Source organism: Diabrotica undecimpunctata, chromosome 9 (assembly GCF_040954645.1).
Source record: "Diabrotica undecimpunctata isolate CICGRU chromosome 9, icDiaUnde3, whole genome shotgun sequence".
Classification (NCBI taxonomy): domain Eukaryota; kingdom Metazoa; phylum Arthropoda; class Insecta; order Coleoptera; family Chrysomelidae; genus Diabrotica; species Diabrotica undecimpunctata.
In genome coordinates this window covers 21561955-21589220 of record NC_092811.1, presented here as the reverse complement: position 1 = coordinate 21589220, position 27266 = coordinate 21561955, and the positions used below count along the sequence as shown (strand labels likewise).

The 27266-nt window shown below is 33.8% G+C and overlaps 1 protein-coding gene across 1 annotated transcript in view; it reads left to right on the top strand.

The window, feature by feature from the left end:
• nrm (neuromusculin) overlaps positions 1-27266 on the top strand; it is a 671433-nt gene that overhangs the window by 571623 nt on the left and 72544 nt on the right. The window contains exons 6-11 of the mRNA XM_072544107.1: positions 6206-6356; positions 9521-9647; positions 13129-13310; positions 16086-16201; positions 20924-21155; positions 26129-26395. Coding sequence (XP_072400208.1) covers positions 6206-6356; positions 9521-9647; positions 13129-13310; positions 16086-16201; positions 20924-21155; positions 26129-26395 — 1075 coding nt within the window. The remainder of the gene's footprint in view (positions 1-6205; positions 6357-9520; positions 9648-13128; positions 13311-16085; positions 16202-20923; positions 21156-26128; positions 26396-27266) is intronic.

Genomic DNA, 27266 nt, shown 5'->3' with positions numbered 1-27266 from the left:
GTTTCAGTAAATTTGGTGATAATGGGAAGGCATCATCCCCTAAAAATACGTGAGGGACTAATTTCTCACGTCCTGGTAAAGAGCTATATTCTGGAAGGTTGAGTTTGCAGCGAGTTAATAGTTTTTTGAATAATGTATTTTCGAAAACTCCTCCATCAGATATTCTCCCTTGGGAGCCTACATGAAAATACAAAAATCGGTAATTAGCATCCATTACGCCGAACAAAACAATGCTAAAAAACGTTTTGTAATTGAAGAAATCACTTCCACTGTTTTTTAGTGCTTGTATTGCAATGTGCTTGCCATTCATGACGCCTACACATTTTGGAAAATTCCAAAGAACACTGAAACCATTAGTAATTGTTTCCCATTCTTGAGCAGTTTTAGGCATCTGAAATACAAAGATATCATTACTTATGCTAAAAATGTAGATCACTGTAATATTAGGCGTTTTCCTACTTTGTAGTGTTTACATTTTATACAATGTATTTTTCTTTTCAGGATGACCTTAATGACTCTTCCTCCGAAACGGATTTAGATGATTCACAAGTAACAGATTGTGATGAAGGTGGAAATGAGACCCAAGAATTTCAAGATGCAGAAAATGGCAACGAAGGCATGAAAGACTTGTATAACGATGGTTCTCAAAACCCATCAACATCTAACGCTGCTTGTGAGAAGCCTTCGGCATCTAACAAATCCTCTCAAGAGCCTCGTAAAAAAACCGTAGAAAATCCGAACAGCACAAATCTTGATGAATTTAAACACCCTAATAAAACTAGACGTGTCACACAAACACTTACAAGAAAAATCGATGATAACGCTCGAAAAGAAGAGGCATATAAAATAATTCAAGACATACAAAATAAACGACAGCGAGACAAATTCGATGTATTTGGAGAACATATGGCGTGTAAAATTAGGGATTTGAATACCACCTGCGCACAAAATATTGTAGAACATCTTATAGGTAATATTTTGTTCGGTGCAAGTATGGGTAAATATGATTATGGAATGCTACAATCAACTAACACATATGAGCCAATTTTATCAATGCAACCTTCCACGAGACCACAATCACATTCATCGTATTGCAGCACACCAGCTATATCACCAGCGGAGACATACATACAAAACTCTTCAGACTCCTCTACTGCTTTTGGTTCCTCAAACATTCTCGCAGAGGCATTTCAATTAAGTAACATGTAAAACTTCTAAAGTTATCAATAAAAAAGTACAATCAAGTTTACTTACCTTAACTTGGTCTTTAATTGCATTTACTAGCGCAGCACATACTTCTGGTATTATCTTTGAGATAGCTTGTTTCGAAATCTTAAATAAATACATCAAGCTGCTAGGAATCTCCAGTTGCCAGAAAGCGCAATGTTACAGCTCATCGTTCTTGTGGAGGTATAGCCTTTCTACAGTTAGTATCTGCTTTTCTTATTCGATATCTGAACTACTCATGCGCAAAAAATTTTTGAAGCACCCATCGGTTCGAAGTTCTAATAAAATGTCATCTTTCTTTAAATCCGATAATATTTCCTTTCCACCATATTTTTCCCTTTTCTTCAAACTTGGACGGACCCAACATTTACGCTTCCGTTTTCGTGAATCACCACACAAAATTAGAAAGCACGCGGTAGCAGTTAATAAGTCTTCTTCCATCATGTCACAAAACTACAGCAGTATGGACAGAATGTTGTACTCAACTGAATTTGTGATTCAACAAGTTCAAACATTCATTAACATTGTTGCACTAGTGAGGACAGTTTGTTTTATGTCAAAAGTTTAATAAATTAAACATTTAGCAACTTGTTGCAACATAAAATTGCTACAAGTTGCCAAATGTTGCTCCAGTGTGGACGCGCCTTAAGGTTGGAAAAGATATCAGGATGATTAATCCTGATATTATTGAATTGAGGGCTATTAAAGTTAACCCCTTAAAACCTCGGAACGTTAATAAACTCCTAACAAAACATTGAAGAAGTGGACAGAAAGGACAGAGAAGAGTGGAAAAACTTAGAAAATCTTGAGTTTTACCATAACGCTTTAAAAACGAATAATGATATGCTAGAAAACATTATTAATTCTGAAGAAAATGAAGGAGATATTAAACATATTAAAGTAGAAGCTGATGCTTGTAATAAAATTTCATATTTGGTTGTTTAAAATTTTTTGTTTCATATATATTTGTTTTAAGATTTTTTCAATAAAAATTTAGTTTCAAGGAAGATTTGTGTTTTATTGCATTCATATATTAGTTCTTTCTGTTGCAAAATCGGCGATATTCATGTGTTTGAAGCAAAACCAGAAATCTCCAAACTTAAATAGTTAATTACTTAATATTTAATGAAGTAAGTAGTTTAATTTTGTGATTAACTAAAGAAAATGTACAAACAAATACAAATAACAGAAAAAATAAAACTTTAATAAAACGCTAAAATTTTATTAAAAAATTCTATTTCCTGAAAAATTTGTCAAAGTGGAGATTCTAGACCCCTCACAAGAAAACAGTTAAATACTTAGGGCTACATTAAGATAGCAAATTAAAGTGAGCCTGAAACGTCATATACTCTGCCCATAAAACAATTAATGATACAAACAACCACTGAGCAGTTTTTGACTGTTGAGGAAATTTCGTCTGGCCTAAACACAGTATTAACTTTTGAATGTTGCGTTTTAAACGGCTTTCAAGTGCTATGAATATCTTATGCAAATTTTACGGAACGAAAAACAAATGTTTACTTCTCGTAGATGCCAACGTGTGTTTGTTCTACGACTATGTTTATTTGCTGACGATGCATTAAAGACTAGAGATGGTAGAGATTATACGATTCTACCGTTCTCGAGTAAGAAAAAGTGGATGTACCGAGCAGAATATGAAAGCGTCTGAAATATCTTGTACGGGTTTTTGCCTAGAAATGAAAGCGATTTGTGAGGTAGGAAAATATAATATGCAAAATACCTGATTTCCATAATTTTAAGTAGTCTAAAATAATTACTGTGTTTAAAAATGACTGAAATAATGATATTTCTATTGTACAGTGCATTCATAAGGTGTGAAAATGTTAAATGTAACATTTATATTAACTGTACCAATAATAAAAGACTAATACACTTTTTTTGTATAAAACTAGAGGTTTTATACCCGGTATGGTGTTTGTATACTGCTATTTGGTCACAAATGACCAATTATCAGTTATTTTTTGACCTAACTTAATGAATAGCAAATACTTAAATCTAAGAGCTTACTCTTATTTTATCTATTAACTAATGCATTACAACTCACATGCAATAACATCACAGCACCATACTCTGCTTTTTACAATAAACTGTTACACATTTACACTAACTCAAATGGTTTTGTCCTTATGAGTCTTCTGTTTAGTTCAGTGTTGTCAAGAAGCTGGATTGCCTCGACATCCACATGACTATGCAGCCTCTGCTCATGACTTGCTGCTGTTCTTTTGATAACTTCAGTCACAGTTTCCATACCCAGGTTCTGGTGGAGGTTGCTCCTATGGATATACCAAGGAGCATCAACAATGTTCCTCAGTACTTTGTTTTGAAATCTCTGGATAATATGTAGATTAGTAGCTTTGGTACAACCCCAGAGTTGGCACCCATATACCCATACACCCATACTGGCCTCAGTACTTGTTTGAAAATGGATCTCTCTCTCTCTCTTGTCGTTTCCTCATTGCTGAGGATCGTGATTTCCTACAATGCGGGCTGTCAATTCTCTCCATCTCTTGCGATTTTGGGCTGCTCTTATGGACTCGGAAAACGTCTCTCCAGTGGCTTTCTGTACTTGATCTGACCATCGGATAGGTGAGCGTCCTCTGCCTCTGCCTCTTGAAAATGGATAATTAATTATAAATGGATAATGTTCAATTTTTTCCAATCAGCCAATATAATTTCTTACATCTAATATCAAGCTCTAATATCAAGCAAGGGGGGTTTGGGGATAGGTACACGAAATACACGTTTAACACTTGATACTGTAGATTATATTGAGATTAAACATTGAGTTGACAATAAAATAAAATACATATCGCGAGGAACCCACGCGGTGCTGTTTCTAGGTTCGCTTGCGTTGTCCAACTGGCTCTCTCGCGGGGCTTCGTGTCGGCTCGGGAAGTCGACGGAGCTGCTGATGGCATAGTACGGGAGATTAGTGGGTAATACACACGTGGCTGTCATAGTCTCCCCCTTTGCACCACATAATCGTCTCGAATGTGGGGCAAGAATCTATCTTGAGAAGGTATTCTTATTAGGGCGTCCTCTTCTACGGATAGGCCCAATGGGCTCTGGAGGGACTTTTCCAGGGTCTGCACGATAGGGCGTCAGCGGAGATACGTGATACTTTCCAACAGGTGCATCTGGGTTGCTGACAGAAGCGATTTCGTAGGTTGTAGGAGTTACTATGCGAAGAATGCGATACGGTCCATCACGACGCGGCACAAATTTAGATGTACAGTGCACAGATTCTAAACATGCCGGTGGGAGATGGCTTCTATGCATTGTATTATAGTTGGTGTATGAGAGAAAAAGTTTTCGAAATAATGAAATAACAAATTTTAAATTATTATTTGTTATTTCGTTATTTTGAAAACTTTCTCTCATACATCGACTATAATACAGCACATAGAAGCCATCTCCCACCGGCACATTTAGAATCTGTACACTGTACGCATCTTGCTTGCATTACTTAGGACGTGAGTGTCCACGAGAACTTGATCACCTACATTAAAAGCGATGTCACGATGATGAGAGTCCTGATAAGAGTTTCTACGGTCCTGAGTTAGTTCATGCTTTTCGCTCGCGGCGCGTAACGTATAACTAAAAGTAAGTAAATACGGAGTGATTTGGGGCACACAATCTTTAGTCTGCACTATCGCACGAAAGTCTCGATTAGCATCATCCAGGGTGCGTAACTCGTGTCCGAATGTTAGATACGCCGGTGAAAAGCCTGTGGATTCACACATGGCAGAGTTCATTGCGAAACGTACGGCGGAAAGTTTATTTGACCAAATCGTATGATCATCTTTAGATAAGATAGCTAATTTGGTTTTCATGTCACGATTTTTACGCTCAACAGGGTTTGATGTGGGGTGGTACACAGGAATCAGCGATTTTTTGGAACCGAAACACTCTGCGACCGTTTGCATTACGAATCCGGCGAATTGAACGTCATTGTCACTTATTACCCGTCGAGGCAATCCATACCTCATATGACCTCGTCGATTAGACACTTGGCACATGCGAAAGTGTATCGGCAACCACATTTTTCTTGCCAATAATATATTCTATGCGCAGATCATAAGGCATTAATTCTAGAGCCCATCTGGCGAGGCGTCCGGTTGGTGATTTAATAGACATCAGCCATTTGAGAGGCTGATGGTCGCTTTGAACAACAGTGGTGGTAGCGTCTTCCAGGTAACCTCTGAATCTCTTTACAGCCCACACAACAGCAAGAGCTTCACGTTCCGTCGTGTTGTAGTTCTGCTCTGCGGAAGGCAAGAGTCTAGATGCATTTTCCACTGATCGTTCATCGTCGTTCTCCCCCTGGAGTAAACATGCACCGATTGCATAACCACTAGCATCTGTGCGTAATATATAGGGTAGTCTGCTGTCCGCTTGTCTTAAAATTGGAGGCGAACACAGTAGAGTCTTAAGTGCTTCAAAAGCCTCGTGTTGCTTGTGGCCCCAGGTCCATTTAAAGTTCTTCTTCGTCAGAGTGCTTAACGGCTTTGAAATCTAAACGAAGTTTTCTATGAAACGCCAGTACCATGAGCAAGTTTGTAAGAAACTTAAGAGTTGTTTCACGTTATTAAGAGGAGACATGGTAAATATTGCAACTACTTTTTCGTTATTCGGCGAAATTCCTTCGAGTTTTTTTTTATGTACCATTTAGTTCAAAATCGTCATATTGCCTATTATCACCGTGTATATTTACAACTTTTGTGTTTATTTTTTTAGTAAAACAATTATTTAGAAATTGTTTGTAAAGCATTTTAAATTAGTGACCATAGAGATAAGATTCTTTATAAGAGGTGCGTTAGTGAACACAGTTTGAAAACCGTTGGTCTAAATTATGTATGGCTGTTTGCATGAACATAGAACAAATTTATATGTTTAATAATAAATTATATTTATTATTTAATATTATGTTTTCTAATGTTTTGTTTGTCTTTTGCAGAAAGACGGAACATTTACCACAATAAGTTCGCTCTCGTTCAAAGCCAGCCATTGGGAAAATGGAAGAACCATTCACTGCTTTGCGGAGAATGCGGTAATGAGCAAAAACGTCGAGACTGAGCTACGAAGTAACCTGATCCTCGACGTAAGATGTAAGTTAACAGCATTAGCTTTATTTATTAATTATCAAGAAAAATGTGATGATGAGAGATTTATTAAAACTTAATACATGAAAATATTTTAGTAATGAAATTAATAATAAATACAATATTTATTAAAGTAAATAGGATAATATTTAAAAATCTTATTTCTCTGTTCAAAAGCAGACACCCTTTTTAATTTTCACCTTTTTGAGTTCCCCCTTTAAAAAGAAATAAAAAAAAAATAAAAAAAATATATATCAAATATAAGGTCACAATAAAAAATTACTTTCATTTTATCATATTATACATTAAATGTAGTTAAATAGTAATAGACTAGGCGGGATCTGTAGAAATTCAGACCATAATGGACATTTTCCATAGGAAGCTATTTTTTTGCTGGAATCCCTTCAGGATGTACCCAATATCGATAATCACGATATGCGCCAGTCGCAAACCCTGTGCTAAATTTTTTATTTAACAAAATCTGAAAACAACTGAAAATTTCTCATTTTTTTGCTCCTATTTTCGTTTATAATTCGGAAAATATTGATCCTAGAGAAAAAATTATAGGAAGTAAAAAGTTTCGCTATTCAATTTTACACAATATTTCGTTAGCTAAGAATTGAAAATTTAATGTTTATTGTTAAAAAATAGCAATAATTGAAAAAAAGTACAAAAAAATGAAGTTAATCCTTTAAATGTTTTCGACTTTTTAAACTTGACTTACAAGCTCCATATTCCGCCTAAAAAAACTTTTTAATATGTTTAAAACGTGTGGTAAATTTTGTTAAGATCGGTTGGATAGGTTTTGCATAATAATTTTGCAATCCAGCCTACTGGAAAAAAATCGCAAATTTTCAAATTTATAGTATTCCCCAAATAAGCCTTTTAGATAGTTGCAAATTTTTTTACATATAAAGAAAGGCTTAAACTTTCAAACACAATTTGTAAAATTTAAATCGGTTTACTAGGAGAGCCTAGAAATTTTTTTTAAAGTTTTAAACATTTTTTAGGCTTATAAACAAATTGAATAACTTTACGAGCTTTAAACATATCAATTTCAAAATTTATGAGGTTGTGATACAACCTCTGCATTTTTTTATCAAGGAAAAAGCAAAATTGTTAAATTGTTTTCAACCAATAATGATATATCGCAAGAAGTAACCATTTTTAATGAAAAAAGTGCCACTAAGGAAGAAATTAAACGCAGCGGATGTAAAATTATATCGGCATTGTATATGGGCCACTCAAATTGCGATTTTACATTGAATAGAATTCGCTACTTGTGCTTTAATAAAGGTTGCAAAAATAAAAATTTTCAATTGTTCATGATGCCACCAACACAATCTGCAGCTGAGCAACACTCGCTTCGTGTATATTTCCAAGTACAGCAGTGGCTTGGAAATAACCTGAATGCTACTGAGTGGGGGTGGGAACTAACTCAAAATGGTCTTGAGCCAATACAAACTGAGCAGGTATTACTACCTGACTCACTGATTATTCAGAAATATTAGTTGCAAATGTAAAAAACTTTGTTCAAAAATGGATTCCTTAGATTTTCTAGAGGCACAAGATAAAGCTACAGATGAAGGAGAAGAAACATTAAATTTACAGATGGAGGATGAAGATATTGAAATGGAAAATGAAGGTTTTGAGGAAGAAGTAAGACCTGAAGATTTTTGTCCTTCCAAAAAAAGAAAGACTTAAAAAAAATTATTGAAGATTGAGTCAAAATAAAGTTTATTTATGAAAAAAAAAATTTTTTTCGTTCGCCTTTGTTTTAACAATTTAAATTATTTATTAACAATTTATAAATACATATTTGTTTACTAAAAGTAACAATTTACTTCAATGTATAAATTGCAAGCTCAAAAAAAATTCATGAAGAAAAAATGAAATTACTTGTTTAACATACAATTGTTTATTGTAAATTTCCCAATTTGCAATTAAAAATGGTATTTGAAAATATGATATTTGAAATCCTTGTCGTCCGAGACATCAATTAAAAAAAAGAGCAAAATTGGTTAACAAGAAGCCGAGGTAATGCAATTTTTAGCGCGCGCTATGATTTTGAACTCACCGATTCACATTTCGAGTGAATGTCCCCCACCACCACCTCTCACGCCTTCCGAGCGACATTTTGCGCGAAAACGGTTTTTTATTTGTCTTTTTTATGGATGTTGCCATGAAGCGCATTACGTAAAACTTTTCATATAAACAGTACTTGACAAGGCGAGGGTACTTGTTTAAAAACGAGCCCTCTATCACTTATGGTTACACGGCAAATGTATGCCAACTTTGACCTTTAATATCTCGGCAACCAGTAAGCCGAATGTATCTTTTTTTTTAAAAGAAGCGTCTTTTAATATTCTTTAAGTGTATAAATTTTGAAATTAATATGTTTAAAGCTCGTAAAGTTATTCAATTTGTTTATAAGCCTAATATATATATAAAAAATGTTTAAAATTTTAAAAAATTTTCTAGGCTCTCCTAGTAAACCGATTTGAATTTTACAAAAAGCGTTTGAAAGTTTGTGCCTTCCTTTATATGTAAAAAAATTTGCAACTATCTGAGAGGCTTATTTAGGGCATACTATAAATTTGAAAATTTGCGATTTTTTTTCCAGTAGGCTGGATTGCAAAATTATTATGCAAAACCTATCCGACCGATCTTAACAAAATTTAGCACACGTTTTAAACATATTAAGAAGTTTTTTTAGGCGGAATATAGAGCTTGTAAGTCAAGTTTAGAAAGTCGAAAACATTTAAAGGATTAACTTCATTTTTTTGTACTTTTTTTTCCCATTATTGCTATTTTTTCAACAATAAACATTAAATTTTCAATTTCTAGCTAACGAAATATTGTGTAAAATTGAATAACAAAACTTTTTACTTCTTATAATTTTTTATCTAGGATCAATATTTTCCGAATTATAAACGAAAATAGGAGCAAAAAAATGGGAAATTTTCAATTGTTTTCAGATTTTGTTATATAAAAAATTTAGCACAGGGTTTGCGACTGGCGCATATCGTGATTATCGATATTGGGCACATCCTGAAGGGATTCCAGCAAAAAAATAGCTTCCTATAGAAAATGTCCAATCCAAAACAGATCCCGCCTAGACTATAACTAGTATTTTTATATTAAGTTAATTACATTGTTTTTTTTTTCAGATCCTCCCGTTATAACCGTTGGGCCAAAATATGCAGTTGTTAACGAATCCACAGAACAGAACACCACCAGCGCATTTCTTAATTGTGTCTATTTTTCAAATCCTCAGAAACTAACATCTGCAGCATGGTAAGTTTGCTAATCTTTGAAGAGACAGTTTTTTTTCTGAAAAATATTACTAAAAATATTCATAATTCTCAACATTTCAATTCTTTAGCTTTTCTCTTCTGGATATTTTATTTGCTCTTCGTTGTGTTTGATCAAAAGTTGTTTCTTTTTGCTAGTTCTCCTTTTCACACATTTCTTGTGTGCTTCGTTCTTGAATGACTCATTTATATTCTTTATGATACCATTCTCTTTATTTCTCTTTTTTTCTTTTTTCTTTTTAATTCTTTCCAATGTCCTTTACTGTCTAGGTCAGCGGTCGGGGAACATTTTTAATCATTACCCCAAAATATTTTTGTGTAAGTTGATATTACCCCATGGCGAAGAGCAAGAAAAAACAAAATCGCCTCTTTTTAGCATCTTTTATGTTATAGCCCCCATGATAATTTTGAAAAGAAAACAATAATTAAAAATTTAATTTAAACATCATTTATTCAATTTATCAATGTAATACCTAGTAATCCATAACTTTCACCCCCACAGAAAATATAAGTAAATGATAATTTCTTGTTATTTTGTCATACAAGAAAAATATCATATGAATTACAAAATAACGAGAAATTATCATTTGCTTATATTTTCTGTGGGGGCGAATTTTCATGGGAGAGGTTTCATGTTCGATGCAATTGCGTCAAAATTGGGACTTGGTGTAAGAGCGATTTGAACACAGTCTTCAGCGTTTAATCGATTTCTGTTCTTCGTTTTTATGTTCATTAGAGTGGAAAAGCCTTGTTCGCACAAATATGTTGTTCCAAATGGCAACAATTTTTTAACCGCATCTTCATGTACAATTTTGAAAGCCTTTGCAGCTTTTGACATCCAAAAAGATAACAGATTTGGTTTACTCTCAAATTGAATATTAGATCGAAGTTCAAGAATTGCTTCTGCTAAACCTGAAGGTTCTTCTGGTATCATAGCAATTTCACATGTAAAAGGATCTGCAATGCAACTGAGAGTAAGTGGATCAAGATCTGGAAAGTAATCTGAAAACCGCTTTCTGAGTTAGATAAGATGTCTTACAATTGTTTCCTTGATGTCAGCAAAAGTAATATTTTTGCAATCTTCCAAAAACAAAGCTAACCTTGAAAAAGTAGCTGTCTTGTTCGGTTCTACTTTCTGTCTCCAATATTGCAGCTTTAACCCAAACGCTGACACTATTTCTCTCGCTGAAATGATATTAATATTCTTTCGTTGCAATTCTTTGTTTAATATATTTATACTCTCAAAAATGCCCGCTAAATATGCGAGATATGCAACATAGGAAGAGTTTTTAACATATCTGCGAGAATATTTTTTTAATCAACCATAAAAATTTCGACTTCAGTTTTGAGAGTCCATACTCGATTTAGTACATTTCCGCGAGAAAGCCACCTTACTTCTGTATAATAAAGTAGGTCCGTATATTCAGCTTCACCGTCCTGACATAATTCACGAAATAGCCGCGTGTTTAGTGCATGTCCCTTGATAAAATTTACAATCTTGATGACATCATGCATGACAGCTTCCAGTGTAGGTTCTAAATATTTGACCATAAGGGCCTGGCGATGGATCATACAGTGAGTAACTTCAATATTTGGGTTATTTTTTTTACAAAAGCCGAAAAACCATTAATATGATCCAGCATAGCTGGAGCTCCATACAAAGATTCAGAAATACAGTTTTCCCATTTTAAACTTTGCGCATTGAAATATTCATTTACTTTATTGTAGACATCAATTCCACGAGATCTCAACTCGAGAGGAGAACAAAACAGCAATTCCTCTTCAAAATTATCTACACCTATGTAGCGAACATATACCATTAGCTTTGAATTGCTACGAAAATCAGTTGTCTCATCAAGCTGAATAGCAAAATATTTAGCCTGTTTAATACGAAAATAACCTGTTCCTTTACATTTTCTGTTAATATAGAAATTTGTTCTTTCACAATTTTCGCAGACAAGGACACTGAATTCAGTTTCTTTGCTTCTTTTTGACCACACATAGTCTCTGCCATTTTTACAGCAGCTGGTTTAACCAAATATTCACCAATAGTGTATGGTTTCTTAATTCGTGCAATCAATCAGGCTACTTCAGAGCTAGCCCTTGATGCTGGACGCCGATCAAATGTACCAAACAAGTTGCTATTCAATATTTGTCTTTTAACAGGTATTTCTAAATTTGCAAAGTATTCTCGCGGTTTGGAAGACAGGTGTGAATGCAAATTATCTAAATTGTAAATGTTTCTTCAATTGCCTTTTTTTTGAAAGATTCTGAAGTCAGTACCTTCACACATACAACACACTCTAATTTCATTGTATCATTGTCTTCTATTTATGTAAAGCCGTAATTAAGGAATTCGTCTTGGTATGTTCTTTTTCTATTTGCTGCCATCTTAAGGAAGACAGAAAATAATAGTTGTAAAATACTTGAATTAAATTTTTAAATTGCGGCTTACCTTGATCAATATATCGATGATTAATGATAAAATGGTGATCTTGTCAGCAACTAATTAGTAAAAACTTGCTCTCTGACTCGTCAATGTATTTGTATCTTGACGGCATAGCACGAACTGAGCAGGTAGTCGGGGCCGGGACTGTGCTTTACTACGCAAAGATATAACTCGAGAACACTCTAGTGGTGGAGAGTAAGATGGCGTAGCCTGCATATGTCGCTAAATTGTTTAAAAGTTGAAAAAATACTAACAGGTTTATAAAATAGCAAATTAAGAATATATACTTTTTACTCACAAAAGTTTCATTTTTACCCCCAAAAATTTAATTTTTACCCCATTTGGGGTAATTTATCCCGGTTCCCCGACCGCTGGTCTAGGTTGTCTGCATTGGTCAGTAGACTAGAAAAAAAACGAGTACATTTGGACGTGAGAGGTGGCAACAAATAGTTGTGTAATAACTTTAATAATAATAATAATAATAATTAAATTTCCTTCCCTCTCAAGTAGGTCGAAAATATTAATAAAAACATCAAAATATTTAAAAATGATTAAAAACGTCCTTTTTTTTTCTAATATTTTTGCTCGTAATTTTAAAACGATTTATTTTGGAGCAAAGTGGTAATTGGTTATTATTGTAACTATTTTTGTGTCTTTTCTTGTATTTCAGCTAATTCTATTTATTTGGCTGCGAAGCTTGAGCTCCTGATTTATTCAATGTGAAAACGATCTATATACCGAAATATTGATCCATATTTCTTTGTCTGATTCGTCAACGATAAAACTGTCCTATTCGAGGCTTGTTTGTAGGTCTCATGGTCGCACGTTTCGTTAAGGGCATGAAAATTGCCCATTACCCAACTCTACTTCTTTACCTAGGCTGAGGACCGATAGTGACACCGTAAGCTACACAATCCACCCACGAGTGCAAAAGGCGTTCTTACTAAAGCTTACATGAATACACTATTAATACACTAATTAATTTATTAATATACTAATATTTTTCCTTTTCCAGGTTAAAAGACGGCAAACCTCTTCTTTTGAACGACACCAAAAAATTCATCGGGGGAACGATATCGAATCCTCCCTTGTATATCACGAACGTAACTAGAGAAGACTTGGGGGAGTACACTTGTGCATTGGGAAACGAAATTGGAACGGAAACATCCGAGGAGAGTTTATCACTAAATGTTATATGTAAGTAAAAATTCTTTAACAGATATTGCATAACGTGACGAGCGATATATTAAAGTGAAAATAACATAAAGTAGGAGATAGTCGTGGAAAAATTTGGTGCTTTTCCGCGAATAACATTTCAGATACAACTTCAACTGTACCAATTCTAAATTGCGATATAGTATTGGAAATATATTATGTTATGAAATCCTCTGAACTTGAATGCAGTAGATCGATTTACATGTTAAGTGTTCAAGAAATAAGTTTAACGTACAATGCAATCAAATTTTTCACAAACTTTTTCCAATCTTTTTGCGTCAAATTGTCTATAGCTATAATAAATAAATGATGTTAAGATCTAAAATATCTGGTCGCCTGTATATACTAAGAGTAACAAGATAACCTAGAATTTGTTCCATTCTCATAGTAATAATCAGTACAACACAGTTAATTACTTAAAGATTTTATTCTATGGTAAAAATTGAAATGTGCCACATTATATACAAGTGAGAGTTGCCAAGTACCTAAAGATAAAAATAAAAATAAAAAACAAAAACATTTATTGCCCTAATAATATTTACATTTCACACTTAATATATTTTATACTTAAAATATTTTAGCCTTCTTTTTTCTTGACGTCCCCCTGTTGCATCGCCTAATGTTGATTTTCTTTCTCTCGGACCTTGAATTTTTCTGTCATCATGGACTCCTTGGCTTCTTCTTCTGTAGGTACTTGTTTTTGGCATCGTATCTACTTCCCTGATTGGTTGTCTTCGACAACCACCCGGCTTGACCCTGATCATATGGTCGATCAGTCTATGAGTTGTTCTGAACATCCTCTGGATCCGATTTTTTGCGAGGATGTCTCTGGTCTTAAGAAGTCTTCTTGTGACTTGGTGGAACAAATATCTTGTCAGCCACCTCCCTCAATGGTGTGTACTCTTCTTTGATGGTTGCATTTATTATACGTTCTTCCCAAGTTGATCCATCGATGATCCTGTAACATGATGTTTCTGTTACTTCAAGTTTCTTCCAGTTGCACTTCGAAATAAAACTCCAAACTGGGACAGCGTACAATATTGCCGATCTTACGTAGGCCTGGTATAATTGAATCTTCTTGACCCTTGATAGTGGACTGGACCTAAAAATATAAGGAAGTATTAGTTTTTTAGCAGCGTTTGTTTTTACCTTGGTTTTTTGTGTGTGTATCTCCTGGACAGAAGTTTAGTCTTCTGTCGAGGTGGACTTCTAGGTGTTTGACTGAGTTCTCCGATCCTGTTTCCTTCTACTGTTATTTCTATCACTGGTGGACTCGTTTCTTGGGTGAAAATGATAAATTATATCTTCTTTGCGTTGATTTTAATCTTCCATTTTCGGTGTATTCCGTGATTTTTCCGAAGTGATTTTCTATGTTTTGGATTAGTCTTCTATGATCCTTTCCTGTTGCCGTATCGTCTGCGTATGGGATTGTAGATGTTCTTGGATCTGTTGGTAAATCTGAAACAAAAATATTATATAAAATGGGCGAGAGAATACTGCCCTGAGGAGTCCCTTCTTGTATTTCTTAGAGCGTAGACGTCTTTTGGTCAGCTGAAAGTTGAAATGTTCTATTAGTTAGATATGTAACACATATAATAACTAAATCATGGGGCAATCTAGCTCTGTTCATCTTGTATATTAGTGCCTTCTTCCAGACCTTGTCGTATGCGTTCTTGATGTCTAGGATGGCCATTCCTGTTTTCTATCTTCTGTTGAATCTTATCTTCGTGTAGCTAATGACTCTTGCTAGTTGAAGTTTGCAATTTCTTCCTCTTCGAAATCCGAATTGAATGATTCTTCTTTTTTCCTCATGTTTCATCATTCTTCTATATAAATGATTTTTTCCAGTACTTCTCCTAGTGTTTCCCGTATTGGCCTATTCTCCTGTAGCTTTTCGGGCTTCTTCCATCTTTTTTTGATTTTAGTAAAGGGATGATCTTGGCGTACTTCCAATTACTTGGAAAATGTCCTTTTTCCAAGCAGTACTTGAATACATAGTACAGTTTTACTATAGTCTTCTTTGGAAGTTTCTTGAGGGCGAAGTTATGTATCCCTTTTGATCCTGGAGCTCTGCTATCTTTTAATCTTCTTATGATTTTGGTGACTTCTGATGGGTTAGTTTAGTCTTCTTCCTTTACTTAAAACTCATTTTTTCTTTTCATCCTTTCGTATTCTTTGTTGACCTCTTCTATGGTTCTTGCATCCTACATGTTTTGGTTTTGTCAGTCTGTTGCTGCCATTCTGCTAGCGATTGCATCCACTTTTTCTTGTGTTTCGAAGTTTGTTCCCTCGTCGTCTATGATTTGGGGGAGGTCCAAGTACCTTGTAGTGTATTTGTATTATATGCCTATGGTTATATTCATAGACGCAAAGCATTCCCTGCATCTCTTTCTGATTTGCCAGGTTTATCCACCACGTAACCCAAACGACCAATGGGAAGGTCATGTGGTCAATAAAACCGGCCCATTAGACAGAGATGCAGGAACTGTACGATAGGTTGATTTATTATTGATCTATTTGTCGTAAAACCAGATTGGTATTCTCCCAGAATGTGTTGGACATAATGAATTAGTCTACTAAGATGAATATTTGAAAAGATCGTGTATACGCTTTAAATTGGAAATATTCTTCTGTAGTTAACACATATTTTATTAAACAAGAAGTAGATTTTTATATTTTAAAGAATAATATATGTCCATGTCTAAACTTAACTTTTTTGTACTATGAAGTTGATAGTTATATTTGACTTTCTTTCAGATACTCCGGATGTTGAAGTGGTGATGGAACCTTTTGCACCAGTTAAAGCAATCGACAAAAGAACAGTACTGATTATGTGCAACGTAACTTCTGGGAATCCTTCGAATTTGCTCAAGGTATGTTCTGTAATTTTGTATATTTTCATATTAGATTAAACTGTTGGTTATAAACTAGGTTATTCGCGACATCGAAAAAATAGTTTTTTTTGAATACATATTTAAAAATATATATATATATATATATATATATATATATATATATATATATATATATATATATATATATATATACATATATTAAAAACAAATTATCAAAAAGCGAACATTTTGTGTCTAATTATAAAATACCTTAACAAACTTCGACAAAAAAAATGTATTTTAGTTAACTTAAATGTCAAAATTAATGCATTTTAATTACTTAATTGCATGTATGAGTTCCATAATTTAGAGAACTCCAATGGATGTCCTCGGCAATTAAATGAGCATCAAATAAAAATTTAAAAATATTTTCCTATGTCTTTTCAAAAATTCTAAATAACATCTTTTTGAGGTTATATTTTGGTGGGAAGTGCACAGCAGTAACGACAAACTAAAAATAGTTTGTTGTAGCACTGAACTAGCTTAGAACATTTTTCTTAAATAGTTTATTACTTTGTGATGTCTAATAGTTTCTCTTTTATAAGAGCACTGTCACTTTTGGTTCCATTATGAGGATGTAAAGCATGGTATACTTTATATTCTTTAAAAATAATGTACATGTCATTTGCAAAGTATGATTAGGAAATGAGACAGATATCAAATTTTTCAATGGTTTAGAGAGTCTGTAAGTCTTGCTGATTTTATAGTAATTCAATTACATTCTATCGCATTATCCTTAGACTATCTAACATTAAAGATCTTAGTAATAGCTCCTTTTGCGTTAAATTTTTATTTAGAAATGCACTTATCCATTTTGTGAAATATCTGCAATTTTTTTGGCGAATATTCGCAATGATATAGTTTCCTTTTTGGTTAGTGTTTTTAATTTTTATTTTATCTGTGGCCACTTGTGTTTCGCTATTGCCAATGTTCCCATTTTGGGAACAATAAATTATAAACCTAATATCTTTAAAAATAAGTTATCTAAAGGGGATTTTTGTAAATAAGTCTTTTATATAATTTATTCGCTGTAGTTCCATTATGTCCCAAAAAATTAGGCATAATTCGGTACATATCGACTTCCAGCAACAACTATAGCACAAAAAAGCAAGTGACAGCAAGTGACACCAGAAAGTAAGAATGGGACATGCAGGACGCATATTTATTAAAATATTTTAAATACTTCAACACTTTCTAATTTCAACATAATTTTTTATTGTGTTCCCAAAATTTGAACGTTGGCGTTTAAAAGGTTTTAAAGTAAACTTTTTAAAAGAACTTTTTAGACCTTCTCCGATAGGAAAGGGACAAGAAGAAGAGGCGAAATTATTCACATACATTCGTTGTTATCATTTTGGGTGACATTTATGTCTTTTCTTACCCTGCTATTCAAAATTGTTTTACTGAAAAGTTCCCAAATCTCTTCATACATAAGTCAAAAACGGCCAAACCCTTCTACGCAAGGATTAGAAGTTACTTAAATCAATTAAACTATACGTTTCCATAATGCTTTTTTGCTCAATCGTCCTCAATTTCCCCATTTCAAATCAAGAACCCTCAGAACCTAACCCGCCTCATTTCTTGCTACAAATATTCAACAAACCCACAGGTAATCAAATCCACCTTCAATGATCTGCTTCACAACTATAAGGATTACACACATATATACACAAATAAATACAAATTCCCTTCAGAGTACTCCATTTACTCGGCTGAACTATACGCTCTATACCAGGCCAACCTTGCTGTCAACGCATCCAATAATACCAATTATATTATACTCCCAGACTCTCCAAGTTCCGTACCAATATGTCTACCCAACTAATCCTTTGGTCATCAAGATAAAACAAGTTCATACCGCTCAACTCAATGAAAAAAATATTATATTCTTCTGAATACCATCCCATATTGGAATTCAAGGAAATGAAGAGGCAGACAACGCTGCACAAGAAGCTGTAACTAGTGATAGTGCGAAGTGTACTGAAACATTTACGAGTGCGGGCGTGAAAGCGGTGGTCAAATTTAAAGTACGATATATGTGGGAAAAGAAGTGAAAAGTGTCATCCGCCAAGCTACGCGATAGTAAAATATCGATAAAACCCTGGCCCACATTACCAACAAGTCGAAGAGACCAGGTAATATTAACGCGACTCCGAGTGGGCCATACGCGATTAACTAATAGCTACGTGTTCTCCAACAAACAAGAACCAAGATGTGACAACTGTGAAGAAAAGTTAATAATCAAACATATATTAGAGAAATGTCCAGCATTAACACCAAAGCGCATGTTGTACAATATACCCAAAAAACTAAGTGATATTTAAAGTCTTCTTCTACTTCTTTTTCTCTCTTTTTATGTGTAGGCTTTAAAGCCTGTTTTTTCTTCAATATTAGCCTCCTAAATTGTTTAAATGTCCATTTGGTGACTTATCTCATGCTTAACGTACTATCCTATCCTCTGCCATTTTCCTAATATATTCGTTTCACTCCTGTTTCCATTTTATCACCCATCCATTTATGTCTTCCATATAATCTTCTTATCGCTTCTTTCCCTATCCAACAAACTTTTCCCTGATATCCGTCGAAGTATTTTTATCTCTGTTGTTTCTAATAGTCTTTCCGTATTAAATATATCAGGTCCTGTCTCTATCCTGTGTTTTTTCTCCCAGATTGTATAATTGAAAGATCCCGTCACTTTACTTGATTTTAAGCTTTGTTGCCGTACTTTTTCTTTAAAGTCTCCATAAATAGTTATATCTATTCCCACATATCTATACCTTGCTTCCTGCTTTATTATTTTCCCATCAATTTCGATTTTACATCGTAGTGGGTATTTAGATTTTGTCATACATTTGGTTTTTTGTACTGACATCATTGTATTTCGTGGTTGATGTATTGAAATTGTGTTATAATGTTTGGAGCTCGTTTTCTGTCTCGGCGATTAATACGGAATCGTCTGCATAACATAGTATTTGGATTTCTTTGTTCCGCATTATGTAACCATGTACGTGCTGCTTGTATTATTTCGTCCATTATTATATTAAAGAAAAGTGGGCTTAACAAGTCACCCTGTCTGATTCCGCTTTGTACTGGTATACACTGTGTTAGTGTTCCATTTATTTCTACCTGTATTTGATTATGGAAGTAGATGTTTTCAATAGTTTGTATAATATTGATTGGTATGTTTCTTTTATACAGTAGGTGTAAGACGTCTTCGACTTGGATGCGATCGAAAGCCTTTGTCAGATCTATAAAACATAGATATGCTAGTTTATTGTACGCAGGATCTGAATCCTTGTTTTTCAACTGATAAAGTTGTTAGTTTATTGATTTTGTTGGTTAGGACTTTTGTGGTAAGCTTAAGTGCGGTGTTCAGTAGATTTATACCTCTATAATTGTTGGGGCAGATCTACAAAGAATTTTAGTTAAGGTTATTGCAGCGAGTGAAGAATTTGGTCTGTCACTAAACATAAAGAAAACAAAATTCATGGTTATATCAAAGAAAAATATTAAATACATCAATCTACACTTAAATAATAAGACGATAGAATGAGTTCAGAATTCTAACTATTTGGGGGCAAACATTAATGAAACAAACGATTATACCAAAGAAATTAGAGTTAGAATAGAAAAGGCTACAAATGCATTCAATAATATGAAACAAATATTATGTTGTAGAGACCCCAGACTAAATCTTAGAAAACGAGTACTAAATTGTTGTGTATTTTCTGTTTTTTTGTGTGGTGTGGAGATATAGACTTTAAATAAACAATTTCTCAATAAATTGAAAGCATTTGAAATGTGAAAATATCGAAGAATGCTGAGAATCTCCTGGACAGACAGAATAACCAATGACGAAGTACTAAGAAGAATAGAGAACAGCAGGGAGATACTGGATTCCATCAAAATAAGAAAACTTCAATATCTGGGTCATCTAACACGTCGTGACTGATATGAATTGCTAAAACTAATAATGCAGAAAGAAGAATGTCCTGGCTGAGAAACCTCAGATAATGGTTTGGATGCAGCTCAACTGAACTCTTTCGGGCTGTAGTGTCAAAAGTTAGAATAGCAGTGATGATTGTTAATCTTTCCTCATTCGCAGAGATGGCACGTAAAGAAGAAGAATTGTTGGGGTCTTCTGTATCTCCTCTGTGAAGTCTGCAGTCTGGTATCTTGCATATTTTAGGTCTACAGCGCAATATGTCAAACCTTAAAAGTTTCTTAACTTTAATTAACATTTTAAACACTATCTAAACATATAAGTGTAATACAAATTATTGTTTGCTACTATTATTTCGCTAATAGCCAGTTTGGCTGATGTAATTTTTGTTACTAAAAAAAATGTCTTTTCTTGTCATAAAAGTCTCTCATCAATATTCTCAAGATACTGGTCAGATAGAAAAGGTGGAGCAATCTGAACATTATGTTAAAAATTTTGATAAATATTGTGAAAATTTTATTAAAAACTGTTTTCTTTACAACTATTACATTTCATCAGTTACGTTTAAAAACAAACTTTTTTATTTTTTACATCTGGTTATCGTATTTTCCTTCCATTTAGATCAGCTGTAATGATTTTTTTCTGGTTGATCGGGTTTCGATGACCTATCACACGCAATGTAACCCACTATTACCGTATGCACATAGTAAGTGGCATAAAACTATTTATTACTAATGGTCTTCATTCATCTCTTTCAGGTCCGGTGGTTCCTCGAAGGTGAATTGATGAAAGAATTCCCGGAATGCAACTATACGAACATCGACGAGAACGGCAATGCCGAAGGGAACGGCGGCCCATTCTGCGGTCTGGATCCGAGCATTTTGAGCCTCGAAAGGGTCGACGAGTCGTTTTCCGGCAACTATACGTGTCAAGGAATGAACAAGGGCGGTTGGGGACCGGTGTCCGAGCCACAGGAGTTGGTAGTTTACTGTAAGTTTCCGTTTGTTACCTTTTCGAATGTCGACAACTATTATTGGTTTGGTAAATAAGACGGGTGACCTTTTCCGATACACCAGACCGATATAAATTAGACATGTAACAGCTATGTCAAGTAGTATCTTTAAATTTATAATTTTTCACTGCTCTTACTGGGAAATATATTTAAAATGACTGAGGACAACTTTGCAAATAGTCTTTAAACTGCTGATTCTGAAATATAAAGTTAAATTATTTTATTATAACTTATTTTGTCCTGAAATTCGAAAACAAATAACGAGACTACGTTTAAAAAAACGGCGTGTGGCACTTGGGGAGTACTGACAGAAGTGGATACTTCTTATAGCGCGTTATTACCATATGTGGGTTAATAAAAGTTTATGTATGTCTATTACTGAATTGGTAATATTTTTTATAACACCACACATTTAAATTCTTTAAAATTTTTAAAATCTTAATTTTCTTCTTTAATTATTTTGTTTAATGATTTTCGTAATTTTCAGAAATTTGTTAAATAAACTATAATTATATACTATAATTAATATACTTAATAATAATAATATATAATATATAAAATTTATTCGCCATTCTTCTTCTTCTTCATGTGACATCTCCTCTAAAAAGGTTGGCAACCATCATGGCAACTCGCACTTTTGATACCGCTGCTCTAAAGAGGTCAGCAGAAGTGCAGTTAAACCTAGCTCCCAAATTGTTTAACCAGGAGATGCGTCTTCTTCCGCGACTCCTTCTACCCTGTATTCTTCCTTGCAATATTAATTGCAACAAGTTATAACGCTCGCCCCTCATAACATGTCCCAGATATTGCAGTTTTCTGACTTGAATTGTATTTATAACCTCTTTATCTTTTCCCACTCTTCTCAACACCTCGACATTCGTGATTCTATCCACCCAACTTATTCTTAATATCCTTCTGTAGGCCCATAACTCGAAGGCTTCTAATCTGTCCGAAACATCTTTCTTTAAAGTCCAAGCCTCCAACCCATAAAATAATACGGAGAACACGTAGCATCTTAGAAGTCTTATCTTTAAAGAAATTGAAATGTCCCTGCTGCAGAGTACTTTTTTCAGTTTATTCAAAGAATTTCTTGCCTGTCCTATTCTTGCCTTAATCTCTTCTGTGTACTCATTATTTTCGTTAATTATTGTACCCAGACATTTATATTTTTCAACTTTTTTAATTTGTTCTCCATGTATTGTTATGTTTTCTTGGCGCTGTTGGGCTTTTGTAATTACCATAAATTGTGTGTTTCTTGTGTTTAAGGACAGTCCGTTTTCTTCACTGCCTTCTACCACTCTGTCAACCATTTGTTGTAAATCCTCAAGACATTCCGCTAATAAAATAGTGTCGTCGGCAAACCGTATATTATTCATTGGTTGGCCATTTACTTTTATTCCCATAATTAGTTCTTCTAGTGCTTCCTGGATTATTTCCTCTGAATACAAATTGAACAAAGTAGGAGACAGGACACAGCCATGCCTGACGTCCCTCTTAATCTGTATTTCATTTAAAAAGACGTTGTTCTCTTTTACCACAGCGATCTGATTATAATAGATAGCGCTAATGATCCTGATGTCTTTCATATCTAAGTTTTTCTTTTAAAGTAATTCGATAAGACGGTTATATCTGACCTTATCGAAGGCTTTGTTGTAATCCAAGAAACACATATATACTGGCTGATTAACAGCCATGCACCTTTGCACAGTACATTCACAGCGAACAGGGCTTCCCTCGTTCCCAGTGCATTTCTAAATCCAAATTGTGTGTCACTTATGGCCTGCTCAAGTTTGTTGTGTATTCTCCGGTGTATAATTTTTAAAAATATTTTGAGCGTATGACTCATTAAACTTATTATCCGGTGGTCTTGGCATTCTTTTGCATTTGGTTTTTTTGGTCGTGTTATGAATGTTGACACCAGCCAATCTCTGGGATTGATTCCTGTACTGTATATTGTATTGAATAAGTCGACCAATATACCAATTTTCTTTTTTGTTATTAACCGTATTATGTCTACAGGTATTTCGTGGGGGCCTCTTGCCTTGTTGTTCTTTGTTCACTTTATCGCCTCATCTTCTGTTATGTCTGGGCCGTTGTCGAACTTTTCCTGCTCTAGTACTATCTCAGTCCGTTCGTCTTTAAATAGCTCTTGAATATATTCCTGCCATCTTTTAAGCCTTTCACCGACGTCTATAATTATTTTGCCGTTTTTATCCATCAGTATGTTTGTTTTTTTCTTAATATTAGTTCCTATTTCCCTAATTTTTTTATGAAATTTTAAGTTATCATGTTTCTCTACCAACTGTTCAATCTCTTCGCATCTGTCACTATACCATCTTTGCTTTGCACCTCTGATCTTTCTCCTTATTTCTGTGTGTATAATATTATACATGTTTTTGTCTTTGGTTTTATAAGATCTCCTTGCTTCCATGAGATCCAGAATCTCATCGGTCATCCATTAATTGTGCTTGATCAGCTTAGGTGTTAGTGTTGTCTCACATGTGCGTACAAGAGCATCTTTTAACATATGCTATTTCCTGTTTGCATCTTCAGTAGGAATAATTTCTATTTTGGTGAGCTCTTGTTTAACTTTTAGTGTAACTTGATCTTTTGTTGATGGATCTCTCAAACGGGATACTTGTATTCTCTCTACTTTAGTTTTAGCCACAAGCTTTTTTTAGATTAATTCTAAACCTTCCTACAACTGGGTTGTGATCTAATTTCACATCAGCTCCGGGGTATGATTTTACTGATTTTATGGAATTTGGGTATCGTTTGCAGATAAGAAGGTAGTCAATTTGGTTTTTGATGACGTTATGTTGGTTGTCTGCTGGAGATTTCCATGTATAGAGTCTCTTAGGCGGCAGATCATAATAAGTATTCGCGACAATAAATTCGCCATTACATTATCATTATTATCTTGTATTTATATTTAATTACTTCATTTTAATTATCATTACATTTCATGATAGTGGATTTGACAAAACAAAAAACTTCTCGTCGGTGGGGAATCTGTAACAATTAAGGGTTGAATTAATGGGGACTGAACAATAATTGGGCTTAGAGATAGGGTTAGCAAATAAATTGAAACTTTTGCGAACGGCTACTTGTGGTTTGGTTGGAGAGCTAAGTCGTGAATTAGGATTCCTTTATTTGGGGGAATTTGAAGGCCTAACTTCTGAAAAAAAAATTGTCAATATTGTCAAATATATATATACATATATATATATATATATATATATATATATATATATATATATATATATATATATATATATAAATATAACAATACTTTAGTTGATTGTACCTAAACGTACTGTAATTTCATAGTTATTCGTTAAGAAACTCTTTCACTGAATAATATTTCCTTTCAGAGAGATAGGCTTTTGTAAATTTACGGAACTTGAGGAAAGAAGTTGTAGTGCAAAGGGAGATGGTTGTATAATTTTTTTGCCGAATATAATATAGATTTATTTACTAACTTAGTGGACTAGGTCGGTAAATACACATCAAAGGTTGAATTTCTGGTGGAGTAGTAATGATTAGGTCTTGCTGGAAAAACATGTAAGTGTTTACAATTTAAGCAAATTATTTCTAAAATATACAAGGAGGGAAGAGTTAAAATCCCGTGATTTTTGAAGTAACTTCTGCAATGTGTTATTCTACTGAGGCCAAAAAGATACCGTTTTGATCTTTTTTGTAATGCAAAAATAACATCAGATTGGGCAGCTGTACTGGAATTCCAAAGAGGAAGGCCATATCGAAGATGAGACTCGAACAAAGAAAAATATGTTATTTTGGAAGATGCTAAACTGATTTCCTTCGAAACAGATCTTATTGCATAGCAGGCTGAGGTTAGTTCTTACTTAACAAATCGATATGAAGGAATCAATTTAAGGTTACTGTCTATAAAAATACCAAGAAATTGTATAGAAACAACGATTTTGATCTGGCTGTTATTAAGAAGCAAGGGTTGAAGAGCTCCTTTAGAGGATAATGCTTCTGTCTTATTCACGTTAAAAGAGAGTAAATTAGAGTCGGACCAGGTTTTTATTTTACGTAGATTAGAAGTTATAGTTGCATGAAAAGTTGCAATATTAAAATTCCTCCAGGTAATAATGGTACCATCAGTAAAAAGAAAAATGTTTCCGTCGATTTTTAAGTTAGTGATGTCATTTATAAAGATAAGAAAAAGTATAGGACCCAATACTGAACCTTGTGGTACTTCACATACAATGATTTTGTGACAAGAGTCAGTATCATTTGCTCTAACTAGTTGTTCCCTATTCCTCAAGCAGGATTGGAACCAATTCAAAGAAATACCTTAAATTCCGTAGAAATTTATTTTTTTTATCAAAATGCCGTGATTTACACAATCAAAAGCTTTGGCATAGTCACAAAAAACAGTGGCAGTTTAAAGATTATTGTTTAGTGCTTAATAGGCCTCATGTAGTACAGAAAACATAGCATCACTGGTACATTTATTAGATAAAAATCGGAACTGACTTTGTGATAAAATGTTCTTTTCAACGAAAAAAGACTTAAGTCGGACTTTTATAAGTCTCTCAATAATTTTGAATAGGACCGGTAGTAAGGCAATAGGTCTATAGTTGTAGACATTCGATTTTTCACCACCCTTATAAAGAATAATAATAATGGTTGTCTTTAGGGACTCTGGAAATAAACTTTAAATAACATCTCTGATATTAAAAAACTATGATGTTAAAGTTATAAACGAAATCTCGTTTATAGCTTAAACATCATAATTTTTTAATATTTACATATTAAGTTGCTTCAAACATATAAATCCAGATAGCACTGATTGATAATGGAATAGTTATTCCGAAAACATTATGTGATGTAGCCCAATAGGGTTTTTATATTAATATTTTTTTATAAACGAATTGTTTAAACAATTTTTTTTTAAATAGCAATTATTAACCATTTTCAGATCCTCCCGGTCCAGCACGCATACGATACGCACCATCCAAAGTCGTCAAAGGAGGTTCAGTAAACCTAACGTGTACCGTTGAATCAAGTGGCCGACCAGACAACATAAGTTACATCTGGCATAGGGGATCACATGTGCTAACAAACGTCACCCAATCTGTTTATACCATCACCTCAGCGAGACTCGAAACGAGGAATAATTTTTCTTGCGCTGCCCAGAACGAGGGTGGAAAGGGAGCTCAGGCGAGCGTTTTCGTTAATGTATATGGTGAGTACATTCATATTTTACAAGTTATTAGCAGTAATCTGATTGCTAAGATGTTATTTTAGTTGTATTTGTTGTGTTTGGACTTTCTGGATTTTAAATTTTTTTAAAAAAGTAATTTTTGCCAAAAAAAACAGGGTTTTTTCCATATACTTTTAAATTTCGTTCACCTTACACCATAATGTTTACTTTTTATCAAATATCTTTGATTTTTCTTGTAAAAAACTCAATATTACACCCCCTTATCTTTGATAATTTTGTTTTATTAAGTCTTTATTAGTTAATTAAAATTTTCGATCTGATAGAGTAATCATCATCAGCAGATCAGTTTCACTTATGGGTCCTCGAACTTTTTAAGTTTCCTGTACTAACTGTTTTGTCCTTTGGTTTGTTTTGTTCTTTGGTGTTTTTATATCTATCCACTTGTGCTTTGTTTTACCCTAATTGTTTGTACTCATTTGCTACACAGTTGTGATTATTTTCATAACACTAGACCAGAATCGGATATTTTTGAAGAGTAGAGTTTCCAGTAGCATATATTAGATCTCAGCACCAACCCTCTAGTCTAGTGGCAGGTATTAAACTAAGTTTAAAACGAATCCACCGACAAAATGTTACAAAGAAGCCCCACGTTGGGCGCCAAAATATAGTGTACCAAAGAAGTAGCTACAGGTTGCAGCACTAAAATATACTGTAGTACCTCACGGATTTATCTCAATAATTGTGACAATCAACTTGCAAAACAAAAAAAAAACAAATCAGATTAAATAAAGATTTAAGACTTCTTTGCGGTGAGTTAGAACGCAAATCAAGGAACTAATAAACAAACCAGAAGCAAAGTAAAACAGTACTGTTTTTAACATGGAAATGTTAA